Source organism: Amphibalanus amphitrite, unplaced genomic scaffold, assembly GCF_019059575.1.
Source record: "Amphibalanus amphitrite isolate SeventyFive unplaced genomic scaffold, NRLGWU_Aamphi_draft 000849F_arrow, whole genome shotgun sequence".
NCBI classification, from domain to species: domain Eukaryota; kingdom Metazoa; phylum Arthropoda; class Thecostraca; order Balanomorpha; family Balanidae; genus Amphibalanus; species Amphibalanus amphitrite.
This window is the reverse complement of record NW_024882343.1, coordinates 163861-178792: the sequence shown is the minus strand read 5'-3', so window position 1 is coordinate 178792 and position 14932 is coordinate 163861. Positions and strand designations below refer to the sequence as shown.

At 51.1% G+C, this 14932-nt stretch overlaps 2 protein-coding genes across 2 annotated transcripts; one reads left to right on the top strand and one right to left on the bottom strand.

Annotated features, from left to right (window-relative positions):
- The first annotated feature begins 147 nt into the window (after positions 1-147).
- On the top strand, positions 148-5800 carry LOC122367079. Its single transcript, XM_043339862.1, has 7 exons — positions 148-744; positions 1209-1316; positions 1742-1945; positions 2372-2839; positions 3067-3136; positions 4087-4249; positions 4642-5800. Exons 1-7 carry the CDS (start codon positions 718-720, stop codon positions 4820-4822), a joined length of 1221 nt encoding a protein of 406 aa, XP_043195797.1. The 5' UTR covers positions 148-717; the 3' UTR covers positions 4823-5800.
- LOC122367080 (glutathione S-transferase 1-like) lies at positions 5788-13844 on the bottom strand. Its single transcript, XM_043339863.1, has 6 exons — positions 12239-13844; positions 8397-8539; positions 7696-7754; positions 7202-7340; positions 6684-6848; positions 5788-6211 (listed from the first exon to the last, which is right to left on the bottom strand). Exons 2-6 carry the CDS (start codon positions 8535-8537, stop codon positions 6065-6067), a joined length of 651 nt encoding a protein of 216 aa, XP_043195798.1. The 5' UTR covers positions 8538-8539; positions 12239-13844; the 3' UTR covers positions 5788-6064.
- Positions 13845-14932: the final 1088 nt, after the last annotated feature.

Genomic DNA, 14932 nt, shown 5'->3' with positions numbered 1-14932 from the left:
GCCCGATCGGCCTGGGACATCAGTTACATCAGTCGTCGGCCGTTCAATTATTTATCCCCAGAAATCGAACCCAATCAGCTGGGCCGTCGATATGGCTGGATGCTATGAAGCACCGCCCACGCTTGTAAAAGAGGAGGATCCAACTAGTAGTACTATGAACTTTATATAAACATTCATAATCCAAATGAGAACGACTGGCTTCATTTCAATCACCACTGCTAACTTCAACAAGTCTCTTCAAAGTCTCAATAGTTACGACACTGCATCAATATACATCACTCCACCACAGCCCCCGACCCTTCACGACCACCCCGTCCACCGCGCTTCCGTGTTCGGCGGGGCGTGCCTCCCTCCCCGCTGTGCAACACCCTCCCCTCCCCTCCCCCGTCGGCGGCGTCCTCCAGTGGCGCGCGCCTCCCTCCCCGCTGTGCAACACCCTCCCCTCCCCTCCCCTCCCCCCGTCGGCGACGTCCTCCAGTGGGGCGTGCCTCCCTCCCCGCTGTGCAACACCCTCCCCTCCCCCCTCCCCCCCGTCGGCGGCGTCCTCCAGTGGGGCGTGCCTCCCTCCCCGCTGTGCAACACCCTCCCCTCCCCTCCCTCCCCGGCCCCCGTCGGCGGCGTCCTCCAGTGGCGCGCGCCGAGAATCGATGCCCGTCGGCGTCGGCGTCGGCGTCGACGGGGAGACGACGGACGGTGGTCGGCGGAGCGGGTCCATGGATGGCCGCGCCGGCTGAGACTCTTCTGGTGAGTGTTCGGGGTAGGGTGGGGGGTAATCGAGGGTGGAATGGGGTGGTACGGTCACTGGGTGGTGGGGCGGGGTGGGAGAGGGAGGGATGTTGTTTGTTGTTTGTGTTGGTGGCGGTGCGTGACGGATGGTGTTTGGTTTGGGTGTTGTGATTGGCAGCTAGGCGATGTGTTTGCTCTGTGGGCGTGGCATGTGTCGTGATTGAAAGGATAATGCTTTTTGTCACGTTTTATCAAAAACATCTGTAGCTTCTGTGCTGTGGTCAGTGCTGTATGGTTTAGCTGATAACGTAATGTTTTGATTGTCAACTCTCAGCTGGGCGGCGGCGTTTTTACATCAATGATACTCCTATCACGTGTGTACGATACACTCGATGACGAGTGTCCTGTGTGTACTCAGCGGAGTATGGTGTGACGGCCCCGCCCCGTATCCCCCCCAGCTGACTGTGTGTCGGCACCGACAGGTGTGGGTCCTGCTGCTGACTCAGGTCGTGCCGTGCCCCCACCCGAGGTCAGGTCACCACGCCTGCTCCGTCCGACGCTCCTATGTCGCCAGAAAGATCATCGAGTCGGTGAGAACCCTCTGAGTTAGGGACTCAATCGATGCACGCGTCTGGAGCGGAGTGGTTTTGTTTGAGGCAGCCGCAGGCACGCAACCCGTCAGGGATGAGGGGCGCCACCTGCCGCCGCCTCCCCCCAACCACGGACACATTAATTAAACATGGAAACTGCTCTAACTTCCGCGCTGGCCTCCACACTGCACACGACACGCTCTCAAAGCTATGCTCAGGATACGACCGTCCTTGACGAAATGACCCGAACGTTCGGTTTTCTTGAGGATGGGTGTGATTTTTACTAACCTGTTGCGTATAAAGTTTTGCATTAAGCCAGACATAATCATACCCATACGGGTAGATGCGGGACGAGACCTAGACCCTATCATCAGCCCTCCGTACCCGGTATCACACTGTACCCTGACAGTTACCCCTCCCCGCAGCGCTGGCTGCCGGTGGTATCCCGGTACAACGTCTCGCTGCCGCTGCAGTGTCCCCTCCACCCGGCCCGGCTGCGGTACTCCCACCTGCCGCGGCGCCGGCACGGCCAGCGCTGGCGGTGTCCCGTGTGCGGCCGTCAGTTCAGCAGGGAGGTGCTGGTCGAGTACCACCACCGCGCCGAGCACGCGGCGCCGCCGGACCGGCAGGTCAGTATAGGAAGGGGAGCTATGGTAGTTAGCGGTTGAAGTTGAAGGTGACTAGAAATTTAATGTGACGGCCATCCAAATATATTTTACCCTACCGATAAACAGCCAGGTTTCTAAACTGGGATAGTTACCTCGGGCTTGGTAGAAGGTTTAGTGACGTTATACTGGTCTAATATCGATGAGGTACCGGCCCGTCTAGTTATGTGACGATGTGGGCTCGAGTGCCTAAGCAAGGAGCAAGACAGGGAGATCAAAGTGCAAAAAGGATTGATTGTGAAGCTTTGGAAGGACTGGATATGGTAAAAAGACCAGGCGTGAGGTGTGTGCGCTGTACAGTTCAATTCACGTCCAACGATGAGGACATGCTTCCTTCTCCGTTTTCTTCTTTTTCGTCTTGACGCTCATTGTCGCCCTGTCTGCCCGCAGGATGAGACGCTGGTGTGCGCTGCCGACCTGTGCGACATCCTCCGCTGCAGTGTCTACTCCTACGTCCTCACCTCGAGCCGCGCCGACCTCGAGAGCACCGAGCTCGAGACAGTGGCGCCCTCAGCAGAGGCGCGGCGCGCCGTCCAGCCGGCTCGCCCGCGCCACCTGCAGAAATATTCACAGGCTCGAGTGCTGGCCGCGACCGATAGAGGGCAGTGTGCGCGCTGTGTGAGCTCCGGCCCGGACGGAGCGGAGCGCTGCTCCGGCCGGCGGCCGGCGGACAATGCGAGTCTGTCTCGGACGGAGGGCTGGTGGTGGACGCCGTGCGCCTGGTGGTGGGTGGGTGACGTCACACCGCCGGCGAGTGATGACGTCACGGCCGAGTGTGAGGAGGAGCGCGAGGAGGGTGACGTGGAGGACCCGGCGTGCGACCCCAGCACCATGGAGCGGCTCAGGAAGACGTGTGAGGTGAGCGGTGATCCGGTCTGACTGAGGTCGAGGCCGTGAAGTTCTACAACGTCTTCCTGTTACTAACCTCGCACCAAGGGTCTGTTTTATCGCGTTATTTAGAAGCGTAGCATGCTTAGTACGCATTATGATTGTTTATAGATCTAGTATTTCATATAGCGGCCTTATCTATCCGTGAATAACCCTGCTATTGTGTTAGTGTTCACGTTGAACTGTTTTCATTTCAGACTCTCATCACCGACTGCGTGCTACCGCTCATTTTGCAATTATCGCCGGCCGAGTTTCGGGCCATGCGTGGTAAGTTGCGAGGCAAAACGGACCCTTTTGGTTTCTGCCTATTATTGATCGATCTGTTTATGCTGCAATGTGTAGTGTGTTGGATGATGCCCGTGCACTGGGCGCTGACATTATCGTGCAATTTGCATGTATGGCCCGCTAAGGGGGCTGAGTGGCGCCACCTGCTGGTACCTTTTTATAAATTATTTAGATCGAATGTATGAATGGACGGATTAACAGAGCCGAAGCCTACGCTAAGCAGAGCCTGTTGCTTAAACCCCAACCCCTACCGTCTGATCGCGTAATTTCGGGTAACGGGAGAATTTAGATGCCAAAGTTTAACGTGCCCTTTAAGGCCGGACACGGCCTGTCCCACTCAACTGGCTTCAGCTGGCTGCGGATGCTCCCACCAACCGCAGACCATCCCCGTCAGGAGCCTCAAATATCGAGCGCCGGAGCGACTGAAACCCGGGCTCTCACTACCGGGAGTCCGGTGCTCTAGCAACTGAGCTGCGGGACGGGCTAACCTGACCTGACCTATGAGCTACCGGACCTATGATCTGACTTGTAACCAGTCCCCAGCGGGGATCGGTGGCGCCACCTACTGGTACCTGACCTGTGACTTGTAACCAGTCCCCAGAGGAGCTCAGTGGCGCCACCTGCTCGTACCTGACCTGAAATCGCTACTGGGAGCGCTACTGGGACGTGTGACCTGACCTGTGACCTGTGACCTGTCCCCAGAGAGGCTCAGTGGCGCCACCTACTGGTACCTGACCTGTGACCGCTACTGTGACCTGTGACCTGTGGCCTGTGGCCTGTGAGATGTGACCGCAGTTGTGACCTGTGGCGGGTACTGTGACCTGTGACCTGACCTGTGACCTGCCTGTCCCACAGAGGAGCTGAGTGGCGCCACCTGCTGGTACCTGACCTGTAACCGCCACTGTGACCTGTGGCCTGTGGCCTGTCCCCAGAGGAGCTGAGTGGCGCCACCTGCTGGTACCTGACCTGCGACCGCTACTGGGAGCGCTCGTTCGTGGTTCACCGCGCTCTGCCCTGGGGGCCCATCGCCGTGGCGCTCTGCCTTCTCACTCTGCTGCTCTGCTATTTCTACTACCTGCTCTGCTTCGCCAGGGGGTGAGTAAGCTAGGAGTGGAGACAGATAGAAGAAAAGGGGGTGAGACGTCCTTTATCAATAAGACTTACGGCATAAGTAGAAGATACTTGAGCTGCTGTCGACGTACCTATGTACGTACAATGCTGTTGCCTGACGTCCCTGGGTTTTCCTTTTATTTGTTTATTTTCATGTCACATGCCACCGTGCAGTCTTGTATAATTTCCCTCAGCTGAACTCAGATGCTCCTTACCACCACACCAGGCTGCTCTGTGTGTTGTCTTCCCGCTGTTTGTTTTCAAATGCACTCGATCGCCATTCTACGGTACAGAACTAGCCTCCTATGAGACCGATCTTCTCTACCCCTGAGTCAGAGTCACAACTGACTCTGCCCCCCTCTCACCCACCCCGGCAGGGAGAAGCGGCCGGAGACGGGCAGGGAGTTTATCCAAGTCAAGTGTCCGCACGAGCTCAAGCGGCGCCTCCTGGAGCGAACAGTGAGCCGGGAGCCAGCCCGACCAAGCCGGCCCAACGACCTGTTCGCCATATACGACGGCGACTACGAGCTGGCAGCGCCCAACCACGTGGACTACTAGATATGTGGCGTGGAGGGAGACTAAAGGACTATAAGGACAGGAGACGGGCGGGGAAGGGGCGTATCAGTCGCGTACTATAGACACCGGACTGGGATGATATAAGAAGGTACGCAGTTTAAGTGTGCAGTGTAGATAGTTCTGACACACCCAGGAAGCGAGCGTTCTATGTGTCACGAGAACAGAATCAGACTTCTTTTTTGGTCTGCCGTCTTAAGACACTACAAAAATCATGTCTACTAATATAGTCCTATATGGACCCAACAAGAGTACCCCGACTTATTGAATCCAATTGTCCAGTTGTCGTTAGGACGCCCAATGCGCTGCCTTCTTTCGTCAGCAATTGTGACAAGTGACATACACTTGCGACCATATTCTTCAATCATCAAAGCATGTCGAGCATATGGATATACATATGTGTGTGTGCTCTTGTGCGTGTGTGGATTCGACTTTTAGGCGTATTTGGGCGAGTGCGACCTACAGTTGGTCGAATAAGTCGATATATGCGAAGGACGGAACCCTACGCTGCCACTGACGCCTACCACATACGCTTAAATATCTCGCGGCTATCATGTCGCCTTTTGTACTATTTTCGCCACTAGGCTACTTCGTAAGGATTCCCCGCACTTTGGACAGTGTGGGCTTTGCGGCCGTGCAATCTTAGGAACCATATGCACGCTTGTCGCTTGATGTTGCATGCAAGTATCTGTGTGTATCTGCTCCCGCGCTTTGTGGCTGCATTGGTCTCATCTCCCGTTTCCATAGCGTATCCCGTTATTTGCTCCCAGTGAAAACATGATATTATTTCAGCGTGTGCGGTGATCAGCTCAAGTATGAAATGTTTTGCGAGGCTGTTAGTGAATCTCACTGTATTTATTATGCTTTCACCTGGCGATTAAGTTGCATTGATATTTCGATGGAGAAAGAGTAAATATGTCGAGAACCTGTCATCATTGCAAAATAAAACATTTTTGTACAAAATTTGTATTTGACAGCCTGGCTTGATCGGAATGCATTAAAACAAAACACGACCGTACGAAAATGTTAAATATGGAGACGTAAGGTCTTTCACAAAAGTGCAGTAGCCGATAATAACACAAGAGCATGAACAATCATTTCAACAATTGCATGTGAGTACGGAACAAGAACGTCATCGCCGTCCTTGAAGCATCCCGTTAGAACAGCAACAAATACAAAACGTAATAACATTTGGTATTGACGATCGACGACCCTGTAATGGCAAGATTAGGCATTGAGCTTGGCCTTGTAGAAGCCGCCGAAGGCGGTGGCACCCTGACCGTTGAGCTCGGCGTATCCGGGCATGTCCGTTTTGCAGGCGGCCAGCCAGGCGCTCAGCTTGGGGTAGGCGGCCAGGTCGACCAGCTCACAGGCCTGAGAGAGGGTGTGGTGACGTCAGCAGGGGCGCAGAGCGGTGACGTCATCAGGAGACACAGAGCGGTGACGTCATCAGGGGACACAACGCGGTGACGTCCTCAGGAGACACACCAACCAGGAGTGTGATCGACAGGGCCTGGTCTGGGCGCCAAAGAGCGGGAGGATATTGCACCAGGAAAAAAGACTGGAAGTTGAATAGATCAAGTATACGTGACATCGGAACAGACCGACTAAACGGAACCATCATAGCTGACGCTTCGGCTTGACAATCGTAGAGAGAAGCCGATAAATCAGCGTTAGAGGTAAAAAGAACGGTATGAGAAAAAAAAAACTAACAAGAACGATACCATCTGACAACTCAGCTGGCCCAAAAACCGTCCGCTACGAGGACGCTAATGTCCCCGCCTTGACCGTACTCATTTCACATCGGTCACCCCTCACCCTCGCCCCCCCCCCCCCCGCTACTAACCTCAATGGTGGCCACAGTGGAGGCGATGGCGAAGTCTGCCACCGTCTGCTTGGGACCGGCGACGAACTGGTTGTCGCCGAAGAAGCCCTCCAGCCAGCCGAGGGCCTCCTTCAGGTTGTCCAGCGCATTATCGGCGATCTTGCCGTCTCCGAACATAAGCGGGTACTGGAAACGGGGTAAAAGAAGCGGAATGAAGTCAACTGGTGCTTTTTTATTGCACATACAGGCATGTTATTACTAGGGACAGGCAAATCTAAAACCCAGGCAAACATCCGGTGAGTTGGGACAAATTCTGGGAAATATGGCATGATCGGTCTAAGTGATAAGCTAAATCAGTCACATTCGTTGCAGCTTTCATGGTCGAGGTCTCACGGGACTAGAATTAGCAATTCAGCAACAATTCGTTGAATCCTCGGCATAGGAAAACAGCTGTGATCGTTCACAAAATGTAAACAGCTGGGAAATATGATCGAACCAATAGAAAGCCTGCCATGCTCCAACCTTCCAGCTCCACTCACCACACACTTGCCGAAGCGTTCGTAGAGCGTTCCCATGTCGAAGTAGAGCCTCTGGTCTACCACGGCCCGCTCCTTGGGGTCGCTCGGGTACAGGTGCGCCGGACCGTACTTGGAGGCCAGGTACGACAGAATGGCGCGGCTGTGGACGGAGGAGGTCGGGTTAGGGGTGCAAGGATGGCTGTCGTTATCTGCAGGTCGTAATATTTTGCGAGTGGCTGCTTATAAATGTTTGCAATAAATCAAACGCTATAAAAATGACCCATATTTGGTTATAGCTTTGGCCAGCATTTCTCATCAACCTTGATTAATAATCCAATAATCAGCAATAACTAGCATACTCCCCGCGCCAATAAATTATTACGAATGCATCCAGACATTATTTATGCCAGTTCTAATGTTATCGCAACAAGTAGAGTGTGATCAAGGCCCAAAATCGATCACTCGATTATAATTATCGACAGAGCAGCCATACGGGATCGGAGTGGTTCACCCACCTCTCCCACAGCTTGAAGCCGTCGTCATCCATGGTAGGCAGGCAGTGCTGAGGGTTCATCTGCCGAAAGAGAGAGGGAGAGGAGAGAGTCACGGAGGTGTCATCACTCATTGCCTTCATGATAGACACGCCACTGGAGTAATATCGATCACAATTCGCCGTTCATGAAGACCTGCAATGTCCGGAGCTTACCGAGTACATGGGTGATTAAACCCCAATAATGAGCAGCTGCAAAGTCCATCATTATGGATTTTAACATCAATTGAACTTCGGACACGCTGTTTTAAACGGTCATTTGCAAGACAAGTTCGCGATCGAAGCAGTTTGACGGTGATTAAACCGAGGAAGCTCAAATGACCCTCGCTGTTCAATGCCGTTAAGCGGTGCAGTATAGGCTGCTATGAGTGCAGCAGAATAGTGCACAAAGCCTTCAATATTTCGGCAATATACGGGTGATCAAAAGGTCGCGGCAGTGGTTATGTATATTTTATATTTATTTTACACATATGACATATAAGTGATCAAACATAATTATTTGCTTTCCAATGAGTCAAGACGAAACCTGCTAATACCTAAAACTAAGATGTCATTAACAATTTTTATGCTTTGTCAATTACCCCGATTATATTAACGATACCTATGCGTTGGACAATAGCCGCTAAAACAACGAAATGGCGCAAATCGTGTAGGTCCATTTCTCACCTTGATGAACTCGGGAGTGCGGGTCTCTCCAGTCATAATGTTGGTGACCTTGAGGTTGAGCTCCAGTCCGATGGCCTTAGCGAGCAGCATAACCGAGCGGCACGGGGCGCTCAGGTCCATGTAGTACAGATCGACACCCATGGCTGCGGGCACAGAGGGGAGGCTCGGGTCAACACCCATGTCAGAACCGGCGGCACGGGGCCCACACCCATTGCTGAGGACGGACACTACAAGTCAACATACAAAGCAGAAGGACCGATGAACAGATGCGATTTAGTTCAGAGACAACATTACAAGTAATTTATTTTAGGCTTCTCATAATCCTGTTTCGTTTCATAATTAAATAGCTTCTTTTCAGCGCAACCTTCTCCACTGCCGCCGACCGTCTACCGTCCAGTGGCTGCTGTGACTGGCTGTTGCTGACCGTGACTGTATGTTGGCTGGATGGCTGGTTAAGACCATTTGACTGTGACTGTGACGAACTGTGGCTGTGGCTGCTGTGAGCTTTGGCTGAGGCTGCAGCTGGCGGTGGCCTCGGTCGGCTGCGGCTGCCAGCTGCGGTCGTCTGTGCCCCCCGGCGATACCCGGACCATCAGTCGCGCCTCTGCACCACCATCACGCTCGCTCTCACGGCTGAACCGCCCCCGAGGTCATCGCTCTCCGGAATGCGGCTTTCGGCAGACTTTCACCCTCCCTCCCTCCCTCCCTCCCTCTCGCCTGCCGCTGCCACCCGCCGGCTGTTCTGGACGTGCCCTCCGCCACCTCCGCCACTAACCGCCGCTGCATCCGCCGCTCCCCCGCCGCCACGCCTCCACCGCCTCTGGGCAGAGTCCGCTCGGAGCACGGAGTCACAGTGACTGTGCAGATTTTGGCTGAAACGGGCGTCAGAGAGCGCTGTCCCGGGCCACGTCACGGCTGGGACCAGCGGCGGCGGCAGTGGCGACGGCAGTGGCGGCGACGGTGGCGGCGGCGACGGGCGATACTGATGGGATGCGAGGGGAGCCGGCGTGGGTCAGAGGCAGCCGGAATGTGCCGGCCGGTCCGGGAGCGGTACCAACAGACGCTAACCGGGAGGGGAGAGGCAGGGAGGCCGCTGAGGGCACTGAAGGTCACCCAGCAGCCCGGACGGTAGCTGCGGGCGACATGAAGGGACTGTAGACTGCAGCGCTGCAGATTCGAGCCGGCTGGTGACCAAGAGAAAAAGATTTGGCTCCAGGGCGGAAACTCGGAACTCGAGTTTTTCAGGACGGCAGCGCTATTATATGTCATGCAAGTCGTTTAAAAATCTTCGAATTCTGACCGCTCATAACCTATAATGTGATTCCAGAACTGTTCATAAAGCTGTTTCTTTTTGTAGTTAAAAGAGACTTATCTTGCGGGCGTCTGATCAAAACGTCTATCTCGCAGACCCGTCTCCATCTAGTATACATTGTGGCTGCCTACAGATGCAAGTGCTTTGGTTTTGGGGAACGAGACAGGTCGATCGCAAAATGTTTTTTTTTTTGCGGTGTTTCAACCAGTTCCGGGGAATAGGAACCTTTAATCCTGTGTCCGTTTATGTTCAGCTGTTATCAAATATTGGAATTTGGATGAACTGCAACATGGCTTAATTGCTTCACATGTTCACCCATTTCGGGCTTATTAGCACCGATTCTTGATAAAAGGCTTACATTCACATCCAAGTTATTCACTCTGTTACTAAGTCAAGTGTCAACAGCGTGCAGTGGTGATCGATTTCACTGCCTCGGCTCTTAGACTGCACGCTCAGGTGAAAGGGTCACGATCTGTTCGGCTGAATGTAAATGAGCTAAGCCGACCACACATTACAGCTCGCTGGTAAACAACCCCATAAATATCACCGGAATGCAGTGACGTTCACATCCGGGAGATGCGTCCAATGGGCATCGTCAAATGTAAATTAAACGGGACCATTGAGCTCTATAAAACGCAGTCGGGCTATAATCAATTAACGAGAGCTCTGCAGTCTGGCTCGGTTCGTTCTATTCCAACTTATGCAAATTGGTCTGAATAAAATCAATGTGATTTCAATGATGGACGCATCGAAATTTGGCTATCCACCTAGCACGTAACACATAGGGTGGAGACTTCCACTGGCGTCCAACTGGCGTCTAACTGAGCAGACGTCCAAGCTTGCGTTGGACGGAGACTTCCAAGCTAGACGCGTCTAAAGCTAGCCGTCGCCAGCTAGACGCAGCCGACGTCCAGCTAGACGCATCTAAGACTTAGACACGTCTAGCTAGACATGAAATGGAAGTCTCCACACATAGTTCGTAAATGCGTCTCATACATGGCTGTTGCTAATAACCGACGCAACGATTAAAAAGTTATTAGAATTTATAAGTAAGAAGTTTTCGCGCTGTAGAATATGCATAGTAGGTACTATTGCAATAGTATAGCTATTCATATTGCATAGTATATTTATATTGCATAGTATAGCTATTCCTCATCATTTAAAAATATAATGATAAGAGTAGACTAAGCTAACAATATACTAAGCCAGCTCTCGAGGGGTATGTTATGCATCTTTTTATTTCGAAGCTGGTCTTCAGTGGCCTAGGTTCGAGTACGCTACTATTACTGATAGCAAGCATAAAACGTACTCCGGTGTATGCATTGGTATACCGTCTTATCGCATGGGTCCATAATGCCACAGGCTATATACAAGGGGCCAATAAGGCCCAATGCCTATAATGTGCACGCACCGCGCATGTGAATTTCGTGAGAAGAATATTTACAGTCCAAATATGCTGCGCTTGTCTGAAGTATGAAGTTTAGCGTAAATGTGAAACAATGCTTGGCCATAGACACCTGATAAATGCGTCTTTATAATGATAATGCCGTGGGTAGAATACATCGTATGAATATAGACAATCGAGAACTGAAAGGCATTCACGTAGCACGGCGTCTCTGTTTGGTTCCTGGTTTGTATTCACATGGTTTATAGGTCCCAGAACGTCGTCACGGTAGCCGGGCATTGAGCTGTTGAGCTCGCTGTACTGAGGTCTCTGTACGTACTCTATACACGGGGACAAAGCGCAGGCACACGGCGTTATCGAACCGTGCCGCTCGCCGTGTTGGCTCATTTGGTGTCGTCGCCTGGCACCGGTAACGGACTGCACAGGACACAAACAACGGTGCTGGTCCACGGACGGCATGGATTGATAGAAACGACGAGAGCTGAATGCATAAAGCATTACTTGATAAACATGCTGGAAAAGATCTGACGTACGAGCAAAGCTAGTGCTCTAATTTAGCTTTCAAAAAAGGATAAAATGTTTATTTCGTAGTAAAAGACTGTACCTTCCCATTTCAGATAACATTTTGTGATTCAAATGACAAACTTTGTTATAGAAATTCCACTCTAAACTCTGAGCAACTTTGTGAATTAGAAGGGCACTTCAGATGCTGGTAACTTCTAACTTCCGCATAGCCTATCTAGTATTGCAACATCCCGCAATGATAGTGAGAAGAGGCTCTTGACACTGCCACACTGAAGGTCTGACGGTTCAGGTTGTACATAGATCGGAAAGAGAGGGGGCGGGGCGAAATGTAAAGCGCATACGATCTACACAAAGTATGACATGAAACCGCATTAGGTACTTTTTAACGTCTCAATTTACGAAGATATGAGTGTGTCTATGGATACTGGATAGTTTCTAGGTATATTTAGATAAAATTAAACACCAAACTAAATATAAAAGAGAAAAGTAAACAGGAAGCAATACCGTGTACTACACAGGGCACAGGCGCTTGAACTCAGACACCACATGCCCCAGAACTCATAACATTTAAGTACTCAAATTTCCATCGTGTCAGCTTACCTGCTGGTTTGGAGTTGGGTACGGTACGGAGACTTTGGACGGCCGACCTCTCGATTCGGAGGAGCACGAGCTAGTGGACGGAGGCGGGGCCGGACGGCGGACAAATAGGCGGAGCCGGACACCCCTGCAGCGCGCAGAGGCGGCTCCAGGCGGCCAGACTGGGGGAGCAGACGCCGACCAACCCAGACGGGTAACGGTAGAGTCAGCACCGGCCATGGGACGAGGTCAGGTGAGGCACGGTGGAACAGCGAGGGTGTTGTCACAGGGTGAATGAACGAGCAGGAAAGTCGGATGAATGGCCGACGGCCTTACGCTGGAATGACGTTGCACAGTACCAGACCTCCGCCCGTCCGTCTGATGCGGCACCAAGGTCCCGTGTTAACAAGACAGTGTCAGTCGCCACTCACCACATGCAACTGCGACGTCATTGCTGAGTCGACCCGCCAATAAACATAGCAATGGATCGGCTGCACATAACTGTGCAGCAAACTTATGTAAACGGCCCGTGGCCTGGCCGAAAATATCTAAAACATGACCACGCCTGTGCACGTTTTAGATTGCACAGGTTCTTCGACGATGAAGAAAGGAGCGCTAGTTTGCAAACCTAACAATAATGTGCAAAATCACACTACTGTTATATGTTATCTGTTATCTGTTACTACTGTTATCTGTGGCAAAATTTATCTGAAAACGTTCAGAACCACTCTACAATGACGTTTTCACGATAATGTATGTTACATGTAGATAGACACCTATATGAATTTAACATTTGATTAGCAATGCATTTCATAAACTGCGACTTTGTCCATTGTGTGGCCGAAATGGCAATGTGATCCGTATAGCAGTTTGGTAACTTTTTCACCGTAGCGAAGTTGACATTCGGCGGGGTATTTTTGTTTCGCTCGTGGACCGCTCGCGACTCACACACCATACCTACGATGGCATTTCCCTCGGGCGTCAGTTGCCATGGTGACGTCCTGCGATGACTCGGCAGGATGATTCAGGCAGGTGTGGACGGCTCTCGAAGTGACGTGTCCCACCTGAGAGACTCGGCTCTCAGTAAAGGCGCTCACCGCTTCAGGATGACTTGCAGTTGCGTCTGATTCAAACGATTCTGCGGCTGAACTCATTGATAGTCGGTACTTGGTGCAGAGATGCACCGTATCGAACGACTGGAATTTAGATTAGCATTGGCTGTAGGTATGTGACTAGAAAGACTTACATAACGTGAATGAGATGGGTGCACATCGCATACCCTATATAAACTTTTCAAATTTATTTGAATGCCTTTGACTTTCCGTCGCGTCGTGAACGATAACCTGTATCCATGTGGAGGCGAATCCCCAATGAACGACTTGCTCTTCCCATTCGAGATAGAAAATTTATGCTGATCCGATTTACCGGGTGGCCCAAAAAAAAACTTTCCGAACTTTGGAGGCCTATATCTCAAATTCGAGTGCAAATAACGAGCCAAATTTTTCAGCAAGGTTGCGTCACTTCTTTGCGCATTGGTATGCCAAATTATAACACTGTAACATCATTTTCAAGCCAGCAATTTTATGTTGAATTAAGTAAGACGTTTTTGCTTTTTTTGCCGATGTTGAGCGGCAGTAATGATTGGCTTAGACGTAGGTACCACGTTAGAAAAAAGAATGGAAAAATAGAACACGTGAATGAAACCAGCACGTGTGTTGTTATTTTACATATTTTTGTCCCACTTATGTGCCAAATATTCAAATACTGAGCCAAAATAGTGTTAATGGATGCCATTTGCTTTAATAAGTCCTGTTTCGAGCAGGAGTGGCACGGTGCATGGGTTACTGCTGATCGCCCTCCCTTCAAGAAGATCAAACAGTAAATCGACCGAATAAGGAAAAAAGCTGGAGGGAATGTGTCACTCTGAGGCCTGAACCATCAATGAGACTATAGTTGCCAGTAGCAGTCATGGCTGCAGGCCGTGGTGCCGAGATGGAAGTGGCCCGTTCACTCACATTTTTTAGTAAACATCTGAGCCAAAAAAAGTAATTTTTACATGGCATGCTAGAAACACGAACCATTTAAAAAGTAACTGACCGAATAACATAAAAATCATACCATTTACTGAAAATGTATGCCGCATTGACTATTGGAAGTTGTTATGTTGTATCCTTATCGCTTTCTGAGAAATATTGATTTAAAGTTGGGAACGTTTTTTTTTTCTGGGCCACCCGGTATACCTACATTAGCCCTGGTCTCAGGCTCATGTCGTCAAGGTATCGCTGCCCTATCTGTCAGCAGACAGGTGTCCCAGATGCAGCTGGTCATGTCTCAGCACCGACTTTTGCATTAGCTCTGTGTCCTGCACTTGAGTTCTGCCTCAATCTCAACAGACATCAGGAACTAAATGACGTAAGTTACGGTCATATATGACGTGACAGCTAACTCGAAGACAGAAATAAAAGGTCTGATACGTGGAAAGGGGGAATCGACGAAACGTTCCGATCGGATGAGGGTTTCTTAGGTATTTCAAAATCAGCGACTGCTTTTATTGCGGAATCGTTCACTCCTGGACGGCCCTTACAAGAGACGTTTAATGATTTCACGTCTTTAAGAACTTTTTATCAGCCGTACTTCACATGCTGATATCAATTTTAGATGATCACCATCTCGACCCGCTGACTATTGGCTCAGCACGCCTCTGTATCAGCTCTCTGA

What these genes read in the sequence shown, in the direction of transcription:
- LOC122367079 (XM_043339862.1), top strand. Translation starts at nt 718, where the DNA reads ATGGCCGCGCCGGCTGAGACTCTTCTG. An exon ending in CGCCGGCTGAGACTCTTCTG is followed by an intron (nt 745 to 1,208) that starts GTGAGTGTTCGG and finishes CGGCACCGACAG; the next exon opens with GTGTGGGTCCTGCTGCTGAC. An exon ending in CCAGAAAGATCATCGAGTCG is followed by an intron (nt 1,317 to 1,741) that starts GTGAGAACCCTC and finishes CCCTCCCCGCAG; the next exon opens with CGCTGGCTGCCGGTGGTATC.
- LOC122367080 (XM_043339863.1), bottom strand. Translation starts at nt 8,537, where the DNA reads ATGGGTGTCGATCTGTACTACATGGACCTGAGCGCCCCGTGCCGCTCG. An exon ending in GCACTCCCGAGTTCATCAAG is followed by an intron (nt 7,755 to 8,396) that starts GTGAGAAATGGA and finishes CTCTTTCGGCAG; the next exon opens with ATGAACCCTCAGCACTGCCT. An exon ending in CCACTGTGGCCACCATTGAG is followed by an intron (nt 6,212 to 6,683) that starts GTTAGTAGCGGG and finishes ACCCTCTCTCAG; the next exon opens with GCCTGTGAGCTGGTCGACCT.